At 33.9% G+C, this 20,301-nt stretch overlaps 4 protein-coding genes across 7 annotated transcripts; 3 read left to right on the top strand and 1 right to left on the bottom strand.

Moving 5' to 3' along the window:
• Positions 1-675: 675 nt before the first annotated feature.
• Positions 676-1,636, top strand: Med21 (mediator complex subunit 21). Its single transcript, XM_083108715.1, has 3 exons — positions 676-824; positions 920-1,031; positions 1,134-1,636. Exons 1-3 carry the CDS (start codon positions 783-785, stop codon positions 1,502-1,504), a joined length of 525 nt encoding a protein of 174 aa, XP_082964841.1. The 5' UTR covers positions 676-782; the 3' UTR covers positions 1,505-1,636.
• A 629-nt stretch (positions 1,637-2,265) lies between these two features.
• On the top strand, positions 2,266-3,812 carry LOC145977059 (ferritin, heavy subunit-like). Of its 3 annotated transcripts, none has more exons than XM_083108712.1 (4): positions 2,266-2,464; positions 2,665-2,860; positions 3,051-3,242; positions 3,351-3,812. In XM_083108712.1, the coding sequence occupies exons 1-4, from the start codon at positions 2,364-2,366 to the stop codon at positions 3,630-3,632; spliced, it is 771 nt and encodes a 256-aa protein (XP_082964838.1). In that variant the 5' UTR covers positions 2,266-2,363; the 3' UTR covers positions 3,633-3,812. The 3 variants fall into 3 exon arrangements, with proteins under 3 accessions (XP_082964838.1, XP_082964839.1, XP_082964840.1); XM_083108713.1 differs by having other exon boundaries at positions 2,369-2,454; XM_083108714.1 differs by having other exon boundaries at positions 2,376-2,445.
• A 6,248-nt stretch (positions 3,813-10,060) lies between these two features.
• On the top strand, positions 10,061-18,567 carry LOC145977323 (uncharacterized). The gene is made up of 7 exons (XM_083109211.1): positions 10,061-10,735; positions 11,250-14,863; positions 15,017-16,137; positions 16,227-16,505; positions 16,607-17,332; positions 17,451-17,595; positions 18,063-18,567. Exons 1-6 carry the CDS (start codon positions 10,507-10,509, stop codon positions 17,548-17,550), a joined length of 6,069 nt encoding a protein of 2,022 aa, XP_082965337.1. The 5' UTR covers positions 10,061-10,506; the 3' UTR covers positions 17,551-17,595; positions 18,063-18,567.
• On the bottom strand, positions 18,095-19,465 carry LOC145977329 (uncharacterized). Of its 2 annotated transcripts, XR_014440479.1 has the most exons (4): positions 19,143-19,465; positions 18,858-19,060; positions 18,406-18,568; positions 18,095-18,183 (listed from the first exon to the last, which is right to left on the bottom strand). XR_014440479.1 is itself a non-coding variant. In XM_083109224.1 (2 exons), exons 1-2 carry the CDS (start codon positions 19,316-19,318, stop codon positions 18,826-18,828), a joined length of 411 nt encoding a protein of 136 aa, XP_082965350.1. In that variant the 5' UTR covers positions 19,319-19,442; the 3' UTR covers positions 18,747-18,825. The 2 variants fall into 2 exon arrangements, 1 of the variants encoding a protein (XP_082965350.1); XM_083109224.1 differs by lacking the exons at positions 18,095-18,183; positions 18,406-18,568 and having other exon boundaries at positions 18,747-19,060; positions 19,143-19,442.
• Positions 19,466-20,301: the final 836 nt, after the last annotated feature.

Here is a 20,301-nt window from a genome sequence, read left to right as displayed (position 1 = left end):
AAAGTTTTGCAATGCTGAGGTAACATTTTTCAGAGTACGTTCAGTAAACGTTGATACATCTTCGTGTACAGAGTTTACTCAGACTTTTCAAACGTTTACGTTTACGCTATAACGTACAAACGTCTTTTAAACGCTGCAGTGTTGCAATTTTTGTTCTACAAACTCTTTACTAATCGTTTTTAAACTCTCGACGAACTTCCACAAACGTTCATGTAAACGCCAAACAAACGTCTCATTTTTGCCAGGGTTTATTAAAATTGCGATCGGTAATCTCTCGTATGATAAAAAGATTGACACAACCATTAAAACTCACCCTGTATATATATATATATATATATATATATATATATATATATATATATATATATATATATATATATATATAAAGTAACTATTAAAGTAATTATTAAATTAGTTATTAGTTACCGAAAATATGTAACTGAGTTAAGTTACAGTTACAAATTGAAAAAAAGGAACGAATTAAGTTAGAGTTATCGAAAAAAAGTAACTATAACTGTAACTTCGTTACAAGTAACGAGTTACTTCCCAACCCTGGACATAATCGTCATCCACAATTATGGACGTAGCACGGACACACACCAAACACGGTGTTTTATCGTGCTATCGAAAGTGGACGTGGCCTTGTAGTTCCAAGCGGCTGTAAAATGGATGTAGAGGCGCTGCTGTACGAGACCGAAAAGCTATCGTAAGGAAAACGGCCGGATGACCGCTCTCAGGCTTCTCTCTGATATAAATTAATTGTGAATTAATAATTTGGCATTATGGCAGATCGTCTGACACAGTTACAAGATACTATAAATCAGGTAATGCAAATTTTATATTTTTATTTCGCTGAGATATCGTTTACTTTCCCAGAATTTTTATTTTGTCAAATACATATCAATGTCTGTTATTTCAGCAAGCGGAACACTTTTGTAACAGCGTTGGTATTCTACAGCAGTATTCTACACCTAGTAAATTCCTTAATTTTGACCGTAATGGCACTCCACAATCGCATCAGCCTCAAGAAGGTAATGATGATTTCTCATATATCTCACGTATATTATTATATGTAATATATATATATATCTCATGTACATTAGTATTAAACATATATGATTTATCTGTTTTAGATTATGCTGCTTTATTTGCGAATCTTATTGCAAGATGTGCAAAAGATATAGATACATTAATAGAGAGTTTGCCAAGTGAAGAATCATCTCAGGAACTGCAAGTAGCCAGTCTTAGTCGACTTGAACAAGAGAATCAACAGGCTGGTGAGCAATTGGAAGAAGTAGTGAGACAAGGAGAAGCACTCCTTCAGCGAATCCAAGCTGCTCTGCAAGACATAGCGCAAAGTCAATTAGATATGCAAAATCCCACATCTACCACCGTGATAAACATGAATCTTAATAGTTGTAATATAAAGCAAGAAGCGTCTATAAATACTTCGAATAATACGCACCAACTATCGGATCCTTCACCTAATTCAATAAATCAATGACATATTTATGATTTATTGTAATTATTTATAAAACATTTTTACAATATAAATAATCAAATTAGTATTAGTTTCTTTTTTGTTACAATATTGATTGGGACAATAAATGGAACAATAGTTTACAATTTCATAATATTTCTGTATTTTGGTACAATTGTTTATAATGAAGATATAAATTCGATGATAAAATAAATTTTAAAAAACAAAATTTTTTTACATGACAAAATTAAAAACTAAAAATTTTATCCAGAAAAAATAATAGTTTTATTACAGCTATTATAGAGTTGTTTTAGGATATGTCGATATGCATTTAGAGCTCTGATTCTAATATCTTACAATATATATCAATTAAATGAATAATGTAGATGAAAGAGAAAAAATAAAATTGAAGTGCTTAGGATTGAGGTGTTTTAATTTTGATTTGCACTACTTTATACATACATAATCATATTCTTTTAGGAGGATTATAATAAATACAAATAAATATAAATGGATCTTTGAGAATTTAAATTTTTGAATTTTGAACTTATATGCTCATTTCTTCATATATATAAAAGCTTATGATTACATGTAATATAGTTTAATAATTCAATTAAATTCAAACATACCCACAATACATGTAATAATTTGATAATTCTATTTTTATATGCATTTTTTCTTTTTTTGTTAATTTTATTTACTTATTTTTTTAAGCAATTGTCTCTCCAAACGCTTAATTCAATATTGTGCGTCTTCAAGTTAATTTATTAATCAATTTATTTATTAACAACACTATATTTTATTACGTTGTGGTCTTTACAAATGGGTTAAATTAATCTAAAATAAATATAAATTAATTTTAAAAATTGTGTCATTAAAAAAAATGTTCCGAGTATTGATTTGTAGATTCTATTATAAACTTTTTAAATCGAATGACGCATGCTATCTTCAAACTCAGCAATTAGGTTCATTAGGTTACATTAAGTAATTGCATTGATAAATCACAATTTTAATAGGAAATTTATTTATTTACATAAAAATACAAGATAGAATAAAAGATTTTCACAAATAAAACTTTATTCCTCCAAATTGAAAGATACGATGATTGATTATATCGTCTTGTCTTTTTTAAATTAAAATTCTCTTTTCTATATTTTGATTAATTTATGATGTTTTTTCATTAGTTTGCAAAAATTATCAAATTCAACGTGGAAAAAATCGAAAAGTGGCGATTATAATCGAACGGAAATGTGCATCGACAAACCAATGAAGTGGCCGAACAACAAGAGAAGCAGTTTTGATTTTCATAACGAAACCGAAGCTGCGATTAACAAGCAGATCAATATAGAATTAAAAGCATTTTATTATTATCTATCTATGGTATGCAAAAACAGCGTAATTTCTTTATATTTCTAAATATAAAACAGTGGTAAAATAGTGAATATATTTTTATATATAATATGATATAATAATATATTATACAGATTATATTTTTTAAATACAAAATAAATAACCCGCATAATATTAACAATAACTAATAATTGTATTATCTTTGTATTTTATTATTTAGGCTGCATATTTCGGTCGCGTGGATGTCGCTTTACCGGGCTGTGAATCATTCTTCATGCAGATGCATTACGAAGAGCACAAGCATGCTCTGAAATTTTTAGATTATGTAAAGATGCGAGGCGGCAAAGTGCATTTATGCACCGTCTCGCCGCCGGATGACCAAGATTGGAAGTGTCCGTTGCATGCGTTCAAAGTAAATTTGCGCATCAAACAGTTTGAGTTTATTGCAATTTAAAAATATTTTATAATAATTGCATCATATTTAATTGATTAATGTTTCTCTTTACATAAATTTTTACAGACGGCATTGCAGATAGAAATTCAAGTTAGTAAAAAATTAGTCGCGGTGAACGCTATAGCGGAGAAGCATGGTGATTTAAATGCGAGTGATTTCATCATCACCGGTTTTATGGCGGATCAAATGAAGAGCATGGACGAGATGGGAAGATTAGTGACCGTGCTGTCGAGCATCGGTGATCAAACATTGGCACGGTTTATGTTCGACAAAGATTTACTCGAGAATTATGTCATGCCTGATTTCAATGTTTTGAAAAGTAAATTTAAGCGAAAGAAATACGAGTAACTACTCTACTTTTTTCTGAATTTTCATAGGGTTTACCACATTTTTATATTGAAGAATATAATGGGTAATGAGTAATAAATAATAAATATACATTTCAAATTAACCGGTATATATACATATATGTCGGACTGTTGTGGATTCCAATAACAAAATAAAAAGAGAACACAGTTTTTATTTCTATCGGTCGAATTCTAATCTTCAATGAGCAATCTAAAGCCGGGTCTACATTGGTCGTATCGTAACGTCGTAGTATCGTAGAATCGTTGTATCGTAACTACTTGCAAATGATACACAAATGACGGTTATCGTGAACCTACACTAGAAGTTATGAAATACGCGGTCGAGATTGAAGCTGATTGGTTGTCGTAGAGCTTTCGCACAAGGTGTTCCTTATCGCATTACGTTACGTTAAGTATAGATCGTAAATTTAACTCCGTACGTAAAATTAAACTTCAGTCAACGCACAGAAGAAATCGTAACGTAAAGACATGTCTTTACGTTACGATTTCTTCTGTGCGTTGACTGAAGTTTAATTTTACGTACGGAGTTAAATTTACGATCTATACTTAACGTAACGTAATGCGATAAGGAACACTTTGTGCGGAGGCCCGTAGTCACTCGTAGTGTCGCAGAATCTAAAAGTTTGGGTTTGGTTGAACTTCTACGACGGCCTGCGACGACCCGTTAAGGGCAGTCTACAATGGCAGTAGCAGTAGGTCGTAGCAGTCGTAAGCGAAATGTATTCTGTATTTCTGTTGTGGCACTGGGCAATATTATTTTTCGCCCATGCTGCCAGATATCTTCGTGAGTATTAATAATCAGCAGAGTTTCTTACATTAAATAAAGTACAACAATCAGGGGTCATAGGTAAGGAAGGGGAAAGGATGAGGGGAAGGAGTAGGAGGGGGATTGGGGCGGCTATATCGCAGAAATAAATTTTCTGCCTCAGCGGGACTTGAACTCAAGACCCCTTTTTGGCTTATATGGCAGGCAAGTACTTTGTCGCCTTAGCCACACGCCGCCCCGTAAGCGAAATGAACCAAATCCATTTCCTACGGATTTCGTGCGTTCTACGGCGGTTGCGCATACGCAGTCACGGAAGAATTCTGCGTTCTTAATTCTGATTGCGCGTCCGCCGTAGAACATACATTATAGCATTACGATGAGTCGCACGACGCTTACGACGCTTTGCGACGTTACGATACGACCAATATAGACCCGGCTTATGGGCCATCATACACGAAATTGCATAGCTGCATATGCATAACCAGGCATAACATAAGACCATATGAACCAATGAGCATCGAGTATTAAGTCGCCATATTGGCTGCGTTCGCTTTGCACGCTTTGCGCGCTGTGAGCATCATTCTGTCTTTATTGTACATCGAATATCAAACGAAAATAGAGCGATGCTTTCAGCGCTAAAACCGTCAAAACGAACGCAGCCATTGACTTACATAATACTCGATGCTCATTGGTCCATATGATCTTATGTATGCATATGCACCCAGACAGCACAAGAAGGCCAAAAGATGTCTTAAAGACGTCTAGAGGACTTTAAGACATCTTTAAGTCGTCTTTTAGATGTCTTTTGGACATGTGTGCTGTCTGGGCAGCTATGCATACATAAGACCATATGGACCAATGAGCATCGAATATTAAGTCGCCATATTGACACATAACATAATACTCGATGCTCATTGGTCCATATGGTCTTATGTTATACATATGCAGCTATGCAATTTTATGTGTGATGGCCTTTATTGTCGCCTTGAAATTTTGACGCATGCGTGTCAACAGTGTCGAGTAAAGGCCCTTGCACAATGCTAAGGAACAGGCAATAAGAACAGAAATAGTATCTATTCTCTGCTCCAGGAGCGTCCCGTTTGACCACGTTGCGATTGACCACAGCCAATTATATCGACCTATGCCTAGGGTAACCAGCAATGATTAACCAATCAGAGAATCCTATTTTGAATTGGCTAATTGGCGACGTGGTCAATCGGGTCCCACCCCTCTGCTCCTATTGGCGAATATTTTCTCTTCCGTATATGCAATTTACGTATACGTTTTTTTCTTGGCGTTTCCGAGTGGTCGGGTTTGACCAAGGCTGCCAGATCGCATACGCTGCGTCCAGCGGCGTCACGATTTGTATCCCCACCATTTTCAGACACAAAAGCATAAGCTCTCAATGGTCTAGTTTCCACCGAAGTCTTCAATCCGATTCTGCTTCGGTGCGCATCGGATTTAAGATATTGTTTCCATCGAAAGTAGAATAGAAGTGAGGAAGATTAAATTTCAGTGCAGCCAACTTAACTTTTGTTGAATGTAATACAGTATGTGATCTAACCTCTAAATATATATAGTGCACACAGTTGGATAAAAAGAAAATGAATATTAAAACAATTGGAACATTGGATAACATTTTGGATTGCATGTGTGTGTGCTAAAGGTTAGCACATGAAAAGTAAAGGTTGGCACTATTTATTATCAAGCTTTTCCACGGACTAAATTTGGTATTAGTTCGCTGCCGCTCCGATAAAGCTTGTAGAGCGAAGCGGGAGTGAAATGAGTATTTAGTCGCGTTTCCATCGACTTAAATTTGATTCTACGCCGCACTAGATGCGAATTAACGCTTCGGTGAAAACTAGACCATTGAGAGCCTTATGCCTTTGTGTCCGAAAGTGATGGGGATACAAATCGTGCCGCAGCGTATGCGATCTTTTATTCGTATTAAGTTAGCCGGAAATTTTTCAGCCAACCAAAAATCTCCTTATGGAATCGTTTGTATTTTGTATGAAGATGTTTGAAGTGTGATTAAAAACGTTTGTGAGTAATTAGAATAATTATAAAAAATTAATCATTTTTACAGTATGTAGTTAGCCAACATAACTAAATATTAAAAATTCTCCTTATGAATCGTTTGTATTTCGTATGAAGAGTTTTGAAGTATAATTAAAAAGGTTTGTGAGTCATTCGTTTAATTTTAATTAAATTTTTTTATATTGTGAAGTTAGCCGGAAGCTATATAAAATGGACGCCGTCCTGTGATTGGTCGATTTGCTTATGGTAAATACTAAAATTTTCTCATGTGTACTGACTTTAAGTGTAAGCAAAACGAGCAAATTTATCTCTTTTGTAACTTTTAATCCATGACTAATTTATTATTAATTCCGCATAATCGCATAATATATCATGGATCGTGGATAAGCGTAGATAATTGAAATATGTTTTTCTACCAATAAATAAGTAAATCTTTTATAATTGTTTTATAATGTAGTCATCATTCAGAAAATGATCACAATTTGTGATTATGGTTCATATTCTGAATCCTCTTTTATTGATAAAAGTGCCTTTAAAAGTGGCTTATAAGCCTTCTGATTGGCTGTAAGCCACTTTTAGAGGCACTTTTATCGATAAAAGAGGATTCAGAATATGGACCTATGTATTTAATTGTTATTTTATATTCGCTTTCAAATAATAAACTATATAATAATAAAATTTATATAAAAAGATGGTAATATATGTAATCCAATTAATTATAATTGACAAAATAATTTCTTGTGAAAAAATAAAAGTAAAAAATATAGAAGAATTTTTTTTATAGCTTGTATAAAAAATCAGTTTTATGCTAAGTATATTATAATTTTCTGGACTGTAGTAATATTTAATATATAATTTTTGCTATATAAATATATATTTCTTCTTAATTGACAATAATTAACAAAGTAATCAATAATAATCAATAATAATTAACAAAAAAAATGATAACAAAAGAATATGCTAAAAATGTGCGCTTATACCCAGCAAACACAGAATATTGTAGCAACATTGCTGCAATGTTGTAACATTGCCGCAATGTTGCCGTAATATTCTGTGTTTGCTGGGTATATATTTGAAAATACAAAAGAAGACTTACTTCCGATAAGGCATGGGCAATTTTCAAGTTTTCAGATGCAAAAATAATAAAATCTACAGAGATATCTATTTTTGCTCTTACAACATCAGCAATGGATTCATATTGATATATGCCATCTCCTCTCTCTCGCATTTTGATGTAAGCCTTCCGATATTCTGTGACATAACTCAGCCGATCTTACTATCTGTAGAAATAGATTTTATATCAGAAATATATATTTATATAGCAAAAATTATATATTAAATATTACTACAGTCCAGAAAATTATAATATACTTAGCATAAAACTGATTTTTTATACAAGCTATAAAAAAAATTCTTCTATATTTTTTACTTTTATTTTTTCACAAGAAATTATTTTGTCAATTATAATTAATTGGATTACATATATTACCATCTTTTTATATAAATTTTATTATTATATGTTTATTATTTGAAAGCGAATATAAAATAACAATTAAATACATAATCACAAATTGTGATCATTTTCTGAATGATGACTACATTATAAAACAATTATAAAAGATTTACTTATTTATTGGTAGAAAAACATATTTCAATTATCTACGCTTATCCACGATCCATGATATATTATGCGATTATGCGGAATTAATAATAAATTAGTCATGGATTAAAAGTTACAAAAGAGATACCGCATTGCAGCTATTTGATTGGTTGAATGGGTTCTTAAGACGATCTTAAATATAAGAACGGACTATGAATACCGGCCTAAGTGAGACCTCCCCCACCACCGGAGTTTCCAGACCTGTATGTAAGACCGTGTGCGGAATTAATAATAAATTAGTCATGGATTAAAAGTCACAAAAGAGATAAATTTGCTCGTTTTGTTTACACTTAAAGTCAGTACACATGAGAAAATTTTAGTATTTACCATAAGCAAATCGACCAATCACAGGACGGCGTCCATTTTATATAGCTTCCGGCTAACTTCACAATATAAAAAAATTTAATTAAAATTAAACGAATGACTCACAAACCTTTTTAATTATACTTCAAAACTCTTCATACGAAATACAAACGATTCATAAGGAGAATTTTTAATATTTAGTTATGTTGGCTAACTACATACTGTAAAAATGATTAATTTTTTATAATTATTCTAATTACTCACAAACGTTTTTAATCACACTTCATACGAAATACAAACGATTCCATAAGAAGATTTTTGGTTGGCTGAAAAATTTCCCGCTAACTTAATACGAATCATTCAATTGCTACTTAAGCCGACGGCACACGGTACGATTTTTCGTACTGGATTTGATAAGATTTAGTAAAATACTAAAAATGCACCAATCAGAATGCAGCATTTCTAATATTTTACTAAATCTTATCAAATCCAGTACGAAAAATTGTACCGTGTGCCGTAGGCTTTAGGGTGCAGTCCCACGTAGAAGAAAAAGCGGAACGGAAAAGCGGAACGGAAAAGAAGTATAGTGGGGGTAACCAATCAGAACGTTTCTCCAAAAGACATATCTGTTCCGATTTTAAATAACCGGGTTAGGTTCCCCCTTGTACCGGAAAAAGCGGAAATAAGTAAGAGTAAAAAATTATTTTTTATGAATTATAGTTAACAAGAATAATCAATTTTGTAAAAAATATCTTTTTATAATAAATGGAAAATTCCAATGGAATATAATTTACGAAAAAACAAAGCTAATTCAGAATTATTGTAAATTTTAGGTTAGAATTTTTTCCGTTTTTGCGTAAAATATATTCCATGGGGAATCCAGTCATATAAAAGCGGAATGGAATAAAGAACTTTATAATAATATAAATTTAACAAGAGAAATATATTATTTTAGTGTAATTTTGTTATGTTTTTATATTTTGTGAAAATATAAAATTAAACTAAACTATTTATATGAAACAATGATAAAATTACATTTTATATTTTATAGATAACAAATATTTCATTCAGAACAAATATTTTATTCAGAATAATATATTACAAATATTTTATTCAGAATAATATATTTTCACCTAATTTAATGTTAAGTGTAATAAATTGTTACAAAATTTAATATATATATCTGAAAATAAAACACATACACACACATATTTTATATTATAACAAAAAAATTTACGGATGACATTATTATTTTATATAAAAATAAATTTATAAATTTTATTTATGAATAAGAAAGACTAGATATGCTAGGTATGTACATACATACGAGAACGCTAGGTATGATGTCTTTTGGAGAAACGTTCTGATTGGTTACCCCCACTACACTTCTTTTCCGTTCCGCTTTTTCTTCTATGTGGGACTGCACCCTCAGGGTGGGGTCCCATGGAGCGTATTACGATACGCGCGTATCGGGCGTATTGAAAATCTGACCAATCGCAGACGTTCCGCTGTTTGTGATACGGGAAAGTTACGTCTGCGATTGGTCAGATTTTTAATACGCGCATATTGTAATACGCTCCATGGGACCCCACCCTCACTCTACTAATTGCACTAGTGTAGCAGTGCAGCTAAAAAGAACAGGCCCATGATTAGTATGCAATATGGCCGCTATTATTCCGAACATCGTCGATCAGTTGGACGGTTGACAACGGAGTTGAACGGGGTCAAGGTATTTAATCAAGGTTGCGATTGCTTAATGCTGACAGTGCACGGTAATCAATCGCGTTTATTAAATCCGCATTCTCCAAGAATGTCAGACATTTTTTTTCTCCACATGTAAAAACGATTTTTTTTTGCGCGATACAAGATTCCTGCGAAGGTCAAATAGGAATCCCCGTGATTTCCTTCTGCTACTTGTGAATATCTTTATCTATCGGGACACACAGATTATCCCATTCTTTGTTCTCGATATAGTGCTTCGCATAACTAACCTCAAGCCTTAAGAAGTGAGTCACGTGTCGCGAGACGGATTCTTGGAACGACTTTTGAGGTCGAAAACGTATAACCGCCGTGGGTAAGTTTTGAATAATGGCGAGCGATCTGTCGAGCGGCTGCATGGAGACAATCGACATCCTCGACGATGAGAAGGAGGAGGGTGAGATCTCATTGGAGGACGTCAGTTCATCCGAGGAAGGCGGGATAGGCCATTTGACCTGTAACTACGTCATCAGCAGGACACGATCGTGTCCAGACTGCAAATCATGGGGTGAATGCGCTCCCTGGTGCACCATGATGTATCATTCTAAGAGCAGGAGAGGTAAAATTTGCTAGATCACATTATCTTTTGTTCGAAATACACAAGTTATATATAAAATTCCTCTCTTTTCCTTGATATTTTATTGTTAAATGTTACTTAAAAGGGACCTTTGCGAGAAACATTTGTGTATATTTTCTAGATTGTCATTTAAATTTTTTTAGATATACATGTATATCTAATGCAATGACAGTGCAATGACAGTTGTAAAGTCTTTGTACATTTTAAGTAATTTCTTTTGATTAGTGTTATTGCAGTAATCTATAATTTCGTTTTTCCGTGAACAACTTAATGTAAAATTGAATATACAGAATATATAAGGAATTTCTTTTAAAAATTATTATAAACTGAAATGCTAAAACAAAAATTTTATTATGACTCGAATAATATAACAATAAGTATGTTTCTCATTAGATATAAGATAAAAATGTATAAATTTAGATAGAATAATTAGATATATTGCTATTGATACTGATATATTGTTGTAATCAAGTAGAAGTTAATCTGATTTTATAAGATCCAGTCAAAGGAAAAGAAAATCGTCATCATGTAAGAGAAGCAGGCTGTACAGCGGCAAAACACACAGCGTCGACTTTACAAGAGAAAAATGATGACCTAGTGCCTATTTCGAGCGATAGCGATATGGAGATTGTCGGTCTCACGGACACATCTAACCGATCAAAAAGTAGAATGAAAAAGAAAAAGAGAAAGAAAAAGGACTATGACATTATTACCATCGATGACTTAATTTCTCCAGCTTCCGATCCTATAACAGACTTTGGTACGCTGAAAAAAACGCATTATAGAGAATTAAGTCCAGTTCGCAGAAGTGGCAGATCAAGAGTGATTTCGAGATCACCAATCCGAAGACACAGATCACCCGTGAAATCGCGATCGCCTATTCGATCATCCCGATCTCCGTTAAGTCGTGTTAGATCGCCGATGTTGAGGAGATCTCCGCGAAGACTCAGATCGCCGAAACGGATTTCGCCGCATCGTTCGCCCGTCAGATCGACGAGAAGACCATCGAGGCTAGATTCGTCGCCGTCCACTCGTCATTACTTCAACAGACACGGTGACGTGACAAAATTGTTGAAGAAAGTAAAGCATTTAGATTCCATGGGTATTCTCGAGTCGGAGTCGAACGTCGATCGGAGTAAGGAACATCAATCGTCGTTGAAAGAGAAACTGTCAAATATGTTAAAGAAGCAATCTGATAGCAATGATAATACGATGCGTTTTAAGGAGAAAACGAATAAAACGGCTGAACCCGATATTGTTAATGATGCCGATGATGAAGAAGATTTGGCATTGCTTCGACAAAAGGCATTGGAGACAAAACAGAAGAAGTCTAGTAAATCATCGAATCATGGACAGACGGATATGGAACTGGAGAAGAAGCCCGCTGCAAAGAATGACGATCAAGACGAAGAGGCGCTGCAACTGCGCATGATTGCACTCCGTTCGGCAGTCATGAAAAAACATCAGAACCGGGTTCGACGTGGCATCAGAACGAACAAGAAGCCCTCTCGCAGCGAGAGTCCATTCAGTCAAAGTTTCCTCGACGACATACCTGTGCCCGGCGACGAGCTGTTGAAGTTTGCATCGCCGCCGTGCACACCACCATGCGACAGTAATCGCATCGAGGATATGGAGCTGGACACGGACGTCGAGGGCGAGAAGGAGGGAGAGTTGCCATATTCACCCACCGATAAGATAACCACACATGTGCCTATCGATACGTCGTTACTTGGCATTGAACCGTCTGACGTGTCATTCATCAATGTAAACGAGACGAATAACAAGTCTCCGATCTTCAATGACGCAGAGCGGAACAAAGACATGCCATTGCTGACCACTGACGTTGCATCATGTTATAGTAACACTTACTTAACGTCTCACGCTTATGAAGCATCGCAATACTATGCGTACTCGCCGTCTCAGCAGTGCACCGAGATCTTCCTCGGTTCAGATTTGAATGATGAACCAGAAAAACTATCCGATCACCTCAGGGACTGTCAAAGCGATAATGTTGTATGCGACTTAATAGACGGTATTTGTTGCCAAGTCGATTCTTCAACAGGTGTTGCATTGACGCAACATGACGTGCCTGATACACATCCGATTCCAGTTCTAACCAGTCTTCTTTCCACTCCTTCCATTTCATCAAAAACACAGCAGCAGGTTATAGAGCAATCTACTGATATTCTATTCGCAAACGTAGATTCGACATTCGGCAAGTGCACTTACGAAGCACAAAATATTTCCGAATGTCCTTTTAGAAGGACTTCTCCGACTATGTATGCCGAACCACTATCGCCGAATGAGTCGATAGTAACGATCGACGATTTTTTAGAGACGGAGAAAGATTCATTGGGTTCTCCTGTTATTGACAAAAACTTGCCGACCACAGATTGCATCCCGAAAGAGATAGCGTCGAACCAAGCTGTCGAAGGAGAAACGGAAGAACCTCTATATATGCAAGGTGTGCCGGATATCACCAAAGATGCGAATAAGATACCTACCTTAATCAACAAAACGTTGGTTCCCGCACCTATATTAAGATCGAACAAACAGCTTCAGCAACCGTTGCCAGTAACGAAGAAGTGCGAGACGCACGTTTTTTCGGAGCCAAGCTTCAAAAGCGCCGAGATGCAACCGGTGACCGTTACCGCAAATGCGCAGAACGCGAAGAGCGGCAGTAATTTCAAACCTATAAAATTGCGAGTTGCCAGGAAATCTGCGCCTATTTTAACAGCGTCCGTTGCATTCAATGAACTTACGAACGAAAATTCGGAAAATGATACATCGGAAGTTCAAGAAAAAACCTCTAAAGATAGTTCTGAAGTAATCGAACATTTCGTCACAGTTAAGACGGTGTGTACTGCGAATAATGACGTCGCTTCGGCGCGTAAAAAACGAAAACGCAAGAAAGAAGTCCAACTTCCGTTCAACCGGTACAAGAGTTTCAGCTCATTGTTCCAATTACTCGTAGAGAAACAAAACAATTCAGATGACTGTGTAAATAAAGATGTAAATATTATATTTTCGTCTAATGTGGAACGACAAATTACTGAATCTCCAAGTGAAAGTAACAATGACAATAAAGCACAGAAGAGTTTAATGGAGAATGAAGAATCGAAATTGCAAAATGCCATTGGCAATCAGGAATCAGTTAGTTTTAATAATATTACGACAGAAAATAAAAGTGCTGAGAAAAGCGATCTTACTTCTACATTATCAGCTTCCGCTGAATGTCCACAAGAGAGAAATATCGAATCCCATTCATCAACAAATTCCGCATCCGACAATCTTGACTCTGCATCTAATAGAGCACCCAAAGACATTGATAACAGAAGGCAAAGTGTCGATGAGGATGAAAATGAGTTGCGAGCTATTTTACTAGCTTCTATGAAACGAAAATTAATAGACATTAATAATAGTCCTTCAACAATTTCGATTACTGCAAACTGTACAAATTCTCAAAAACCTATACAGAAAACATTAACAGATACCGCATCAGTTGCGGTAATTAACGCAACGCACGCAACGATGAACAATAATGCTGTGTCATCAACAAGATTGAATTCATCGCAAACTGAAGAGAAAGAGATTAATCGTGTACCTAGTTCATTACTCGTGAGCGGTAAGAAGAAGATCAACATGGACGCAAAAAGTCCGCAGAAGAAAATGATGAGAAAATCGATTATCCCTGCGAGTACGAAGGTGGTGAACAATGCTAAGAGGTATCAAAATATGATAGAGCAGAGAAGATCAAATCTGCGAAAATTCGATAACAATACGAAGCCTAACGAGAACGTTTGGTCTAACGCTAATCCGTCCAAGACGTCGTTGCACGTGTCCGACACTCAGCGATTTGTAATAAGCTTAGGATCCGACACGGACAGCGAGTCCGACGGTGAGAAGCGTAAGGACTCCGTCCTCGTTCCCGCCGTAGAGAAGCATCAAGCGCAAGATATCGGTGCTGATTTCGAACAGAGTTTGCACAAATTTCTGCGCGACATGAGAAAAGAACAAGAACAATCCACCGTTGCAAACGTGGCTAAATCTGCGACAACACGAGATGTACCATTAGTGATTAAAGATTCATCTAATATGCATACACCATTGGTAAGGCAACTTTTTACATTATATTTAATTAATATACATCAGCAAGAATAGCTTGTATTTATTTGAAAGAATTAGTATTATCTAGATATATTATTATAAAATAAATTGTCTACAGAAATTTTTTGTTCTGGAAGCTTTTATATTTTATTGCAGGCTGTGAGGCATCTTCCTGCATCGCAACAAGAGGAATATCGTCGTTTGAAGCAGCAAATCTTAGAGCGCGAAAAGCTGAAACTACAGAGAAAGGTAGTGGATAACAATAATAGCGCCAACAATAATAAATTATTAAATACTAATATGACAACGAGTTCCCTAGTAAAATCTCAATCAATGTCTGAAAAGAAAAATATGCACATTAAACAGAATCCAGATAAATCAACAGAATCGGAAAAAAATTCTCAGCAATTACCAATGGAGAGCAAAAAGAGAAATATCAATGCGGCAAAAAATTCAGTAACATCAAATGTATCTCATACAAACGCAAACAAAAATCTCTCAATAAATGTTGTTAAGCCAATTCTAAACTCCAATTCTGAACATTCATCAACTAAAGAAGCTAAGAAAATAATACCGAACAATCTCAGTATCTGCATTACTAATGAGATTGCACCGAATTATACCGGGATAGAAAGTAGAACGGTTGAGAATTCGTCCGAGAAACAATCAGCGAGCGATAAACAACAAAATAATAGACCTGCTCTGAGAGCATTAACTAAAGAAGAGATAAACCGTAAATATGTTCAAGTTTTATTAAAATCGGACATAAGCGGGCGAATTGTTACTATAAATGACAGGTCAGCTTTGCGACACGATACAACAAATGTCAGTCAAAGCAAGAAACCAGTTGGAAACGATGTTAGTACAGAGATTTCAGAGGAAAAACAAAGAAATAATGAAAATAATAATAACAGTAGTGTATTTTCCAACGCATCTACCGTAAAGCTTTTAGACCTCACCACCAATTCAAGCATGAGTAAGCAAGAACATGAAGACTTCATGATGGAAACTACAATGCCGCTTTCCCAATATGAGGCAGAAAGTCAACGAGAAATTAATCGTAATACTTCATCATCGCTATCTTCAGAAAATAATAATAGTAATAATGCTTTCTATAAATCTGATTCTGTAAATGTCGACAATAAAGGTAATACGGATGACGTTTGGGATGCGCTTAAAAAAGATGTTAAAGAGGAACTAGATTCTCTAATAAATCTTCCAAAAGCAGAACAAGAGCGATATTTAAGAGATACCGAGCATAAATTAGTTGCGAGACGGTAATTAACACATTTAGTAATTTATACACAGAAAATAGTAACAATAGCAACAATAAAACTTTAAATTGTATATGTATGATGATGTATAGGTATACGGTTTTGGATCATTTGGCAGAAATGTCAGGGAATCTTCGTCAGTGGGACATGGAGAAGGAACTACAGAATAGTCTAGCTAGCGAAGTGAAGAAACTTAAGGAGCAATTAAAGATGGCAGAAGAGAGATTACAATTGCAGCGGGATCGCGTTAATAGTATGGGACCGAAAGTTTCGACCGCGCGTCAAAAGATCAATGCTGGACGACGCGAATGTTTTAAATTATCGAAAATTTGTTCGACCTTAGGTAACCGGCTCATGGGAAAGATTTACAAGTACGCAAGTATAAAAACTGCAAATATTGATGTTTTTAAATTTACATTTTTAAATTTATATTTTTTAGATTATTTCGATTATGAAAGGATTATTCTTTTAGATTACCAGAGGCAGGAGGTCAACTTTTGAGTGATAAACTTAAAGAAGTTGCTAATCACACCCGTCAATTTACTAAAAAGAAGCGGATCCAATTTAATGATGTTCCTGAAAATTCCAATTCTAATTTTTTACGAGAAATTTCAGAATCATCTAAGCATACACGCATCGAAGATGATTTGTCATTACAAGAACAGCCAATAAATGATACAGCTAATGAAACGGGAAAAAACGATACTTGTCATTTGAAGCAATGTAGTGATGATGGAAATTTATTCACATCAGAATCTTCTTTTATGTTAAATCTCTCGCAAACATTTCTAAATCAATTAACACCTGTTAAAAGAAAAGAAACAATTACGTCACTTCATAATGATGAACAAGTTACACCTCCTAATCAAGATGCTTCTGAACCAAAACTATACCAAAGTACTCCTGTAGAACAAAACAAAAAAGATAAACAAAGAAGCTGTAACACATATGATCTTATCACATCTTCAGAGTTGGAATCATCAGTGACAGATCCTGTTTTATGCCAAGATAGTGAACAAAATAATAAGAAATCATCGCCATCACCATCGTTATCGACGTCGACGACGAAGACAACAACGACGATAACAGTGACAACGACGACAATAGCGACAACGATGACAACAGCGACAACGACGACAATGACGGTGAAGGCGATTGCGCCTTATGAATCAATATTATCGCATTTAAAGACACCAAGGTGGGTCTCTCTCTCTTTAGATTAAGAGAGATTGTCACAGTATTAAATTGTCCATTATCTATAAAATGTGCTAAAAATCATGACAATTTTGTGTGGTTTTTGTTACTCTTCTTACCAGAAACACAAACCCCCACGGAGTCCTATGTCCGTACGAAATGATGGGCATTTGCAGAGACGAAGATTGCCAATACATTCATCAGTCGAGGAATCAAACCTGAAATTGTACATTACTGAATGCACTCTTTCAACATGATATACGTAAGGTGGTTCTAATTTCTCAAAAGTGTCAATATATGCCCATTTAAATTAACAGCTTGTCGAAAGCATCGAAAATGTTTGAATTCGTCATAATGTCAATTTAGTTTCTTGATTAGCCTACGTTTTTTTATCGCAAATGATATATAAAATACGTTATATATGTATATGTATGTATATATGTGTATATATGTGTATATATATATATATATATATATATATATATATATATATGTATGTATGTATACAGATATAATAAGAATGTATACAGATATATAAGAATTACAAAAAATTATGTTTTTAAAATAATGTAAATAGCGTAAAATATGTAGGTTGCAAAAAGTTCCAATTGTGCGAATTTTTTTTTATATTTTTATTGAATATTTTATTGTGATAGATTAGAGCAAAATACTCATAATGAAAAGTAGCTTTAATTGTCTCCTTCAAACAAATGTCTTTGCTTTCGCATTTGCAGGTATCGTCGATTATTATCTGAGAAATATAAATATCAATGTAGAGACGAGATGCATTAGCTAAGCAGAGGCAACGCTCGAAGATCGGTAAGTTGTCTTCATCCATGGCAGACTCTAGTACTCCTAAAAAAGTGCGCAATCCTAAGAAATTACTGTTTTATAAAAAAACTTATATTTTATGCGTAAGACTTTTTTTCATTGTGCTACTACTATGAAGCAGCAGCTGTATTTTGTTGAAACTTCAGAGAATTTCTACAAGTGTATATTTTTTGAAATATAAGAAAAAAAGTGTTAAAAACTGCAAGAGTAATCAGTGCGGTAAAGACAGAAGAAGAGTCTATTTACCATACTAAGAAGAATTAATATTTGAAAAAGAAGACCCTTCAGCAATTGCAGATCATCATTGAACAATTGCATCAGTTATTCGCACTTCGTACTTTGATATATAAGTTACCTCATAATAACTAATCTTGTATATGTATAATAAAAGTTGAATATTTTTTCTTATCTAGGGTGTAAATAAATTCAATTATATATTTTCCTACTTCTTTTGTATATATAAATTATCTTTAAAGTATAATACTTGAAAAAGAAGACCGTCCCGACGTATAATTTTTTTGTCTTATATAATTCTTATAATTATCAAAAGATAATTCTTACTAATTAAAATTAACAATAGAAAATAATTAATAACTGTCATTATCATTTAATTATTTCATTTTTCAAACATTACATTCTTTATTTTTATTCAAAGATAGAGATTCTTTATTCGCCATATTTGTTACCGGGAAAAGTACCTTGTGTTTTGTATTTGTGCCAAGGTAATCTGCCCGTAAGTCTGAGTTCATCCCAACGCTGCACCCAGGCGTTTGGACAAATAGACGTGAAAACATCCTTAAACCACGTGCACGCTTCAGAACCTTCGCCTAAGATATACTCGCATCGATAAAAATCAGTATACATTACGAAACATCGTTGTGTCTGATTTTGCTGTTGAAATCTGATTAAAAACCGTAATTAAGAATGCACGATGTATATCAATTTCTGAATTAATTTTTAATGTGTCTTGTATAATTATATACCTTGGGTCATTGCCAGGAGTGAATCGTAACTCTTGTAATGCTTCCTCCTCTATTTTATCTTTTCGTTTGAGACAAGACTCATCCTTATCCACGACGATTGTTTTCTTCTTTGAACCGTTCTTTTCGCTCGTTTCATGATTTCGTATTAAAAGTGGATTGTCCATCTTCTCTTTCATTTTCTGCTTAAATGTATTAGGATGCGTTGACAATTCTGTTATATATTTTAAAATATTCTTTTTTTAAACTGTCGGCTTCTGCCATTTTTAGATTTTCTTTCGTTGTTTTCAATTGTTTAAATTTTTATAAAATTATATATACTGCAATGTGTGAAATATATAAAAATTAAATTAGTATTTTTTATTGACACGTGAAAAACTAATGTATAAAGCATTACAAAAAGGTTCCATAAAAATAGCATACAAAAAATACACAATATATAATTAATCACAGCTAATATAAGGCTATATCTGTTTGTTATTTTCTATATCTGTGATGTTGGAGTTTTTTCAATGCGTATCAAGTAAATTTATATCGCTTTAAAAATAACTATGAATTATATAGCAGTACATATAATGCTTTTCCAAAGAAAGCAATTGTGATAATAAAAAACTAAACGCTAACACGTAATTAACATATCCAATGCGAGAATTAAGTTTATACTTAATTAGATATAAAACTAAACTTTTCAGCGAACACACTATGGTAAATAAAATCTTATAAGGTTATTTTTTTAATATTATACGCCGAGCGATAAAATATATAAGCATATATAACATGAACAATTTATATATGTAATTATTCACATATCTTTGTATATTGTCATTGTTCTAAGATTAAACACATATTCACTTTTATGATTTTTTCCATATATTGTTGGGAATATTATTATTTTTTTTAAATTATATATAATTACATATTTTTCGTTCACAGTTAAGACTATCAATAGCATCTGTAAAACCTTCAGAATGCGAAGTCTGCATGTAACAAATTTATAGACTCTTTTGCCTAATCATATAATAATTGCGCTTGTAGAAAAAGCTACATCCAATGGTAATAATTTATTAATAATAATCTTTCGCGATGCGAAATTTTTTTCTAAAAATTCGCATTTAAATTGTGTTTATATAGAGAACATATATATATATATATATGTGTGTGT

This window comes from Camponotus vicinus, unplaced genomic scaffold (assembly GCF_025532165.1).
Source record: "Camponotus vicinus isolate PSW18456_S1 unplaced genomic scaffold, iyCamVici1.0 SCAF_9, whole genome shotgun sequence".
Classification (NCBI taxonomy): domain Eukaryota; kingdom Metazoa; phylum Arthropoda; class Insecta; order Hymenoptera; family Formicidae; genus Camponotus; species Camponotus vicinus.
This window is presented reverse-complemented; position numbering and strand designations above follow the sequence as displayed.

Bases quoted from the DNA above. Each gene is read 5' to 3' on its own strand.
- Med21 (XM_083108715.1), top strand. From the start codon at position 783: ATGGCAGATCGTCTGACACAGTTACAAGATACTATAAATCAG. The intron at 825-919 runs GTAATGCAAATT...CTGTTATTTCAG, and splicing joins TACAAGATACTATAAATCAG to CAAGCGGAACACTTTTGTAA. The intron at 1,032-1,133 runs GTAATGATGATT...TATCTGTTTTAG, and splicing joins ATCGCATCAGCCTCAAGAAG to ATTATGCTGCTTTATTTGCG.
- LOC145977059 (XM_083108712.1), top strand. From the start codon at position 2,364: ATGTTCCGAGTATTGATTTGTAGATTCTATTATAAACTTTTTAAATCG. The intron at 2,465-2,664 runs GTAATTGCATTG...TTTTTTCATTAG, and splicing joins GGTTCATTAGGTTACATTAA to TTTGCAAAAATTATCAAATT. The intron at 3,243-3,350 runs GTAAATTTGCGC...AAATTTTTACAG, and splicing joins GTCCGTTGCATGCGTTCAAA to ACGGCATTGCAGATAGAAAT.
- LOC145977323 (XM_083109211.1), top strand. From the start codon at position 10,507: ATGGCGAGCGATCTGTCGAGCGGCTGCATGGAGACAATCGACATCCTC. The intron at 10,736-11,249 runs GTAAAATTTGCT...TGATTTTATAAG, and splicing joins TCATTCTAAGAGCAGGAGAG to ATCCAGTCAAAGGAAAAGAA. The intron at 14,864-15,016 runs GTAAGGCAACTT...ATTTTATTGCAG, and splicing joins CTAATATGCATACACCATTG to GCTGTGAGGCATCTTCCTGC.
- LOC145977329 (XM_083109224.1), bottom strand. From the start codon at position 19,318: ATGAAAGAGAAGATGGACAATCCACTTTTAATACGAAATCATGAAACG. The intron at 19,061-19,142 runs GTATATAATTAT...GTTTTTAATCAG, and splicing joins ACTCCTGGCAATGACCCAAG to ATTTCAACAGCAAAATCAGA.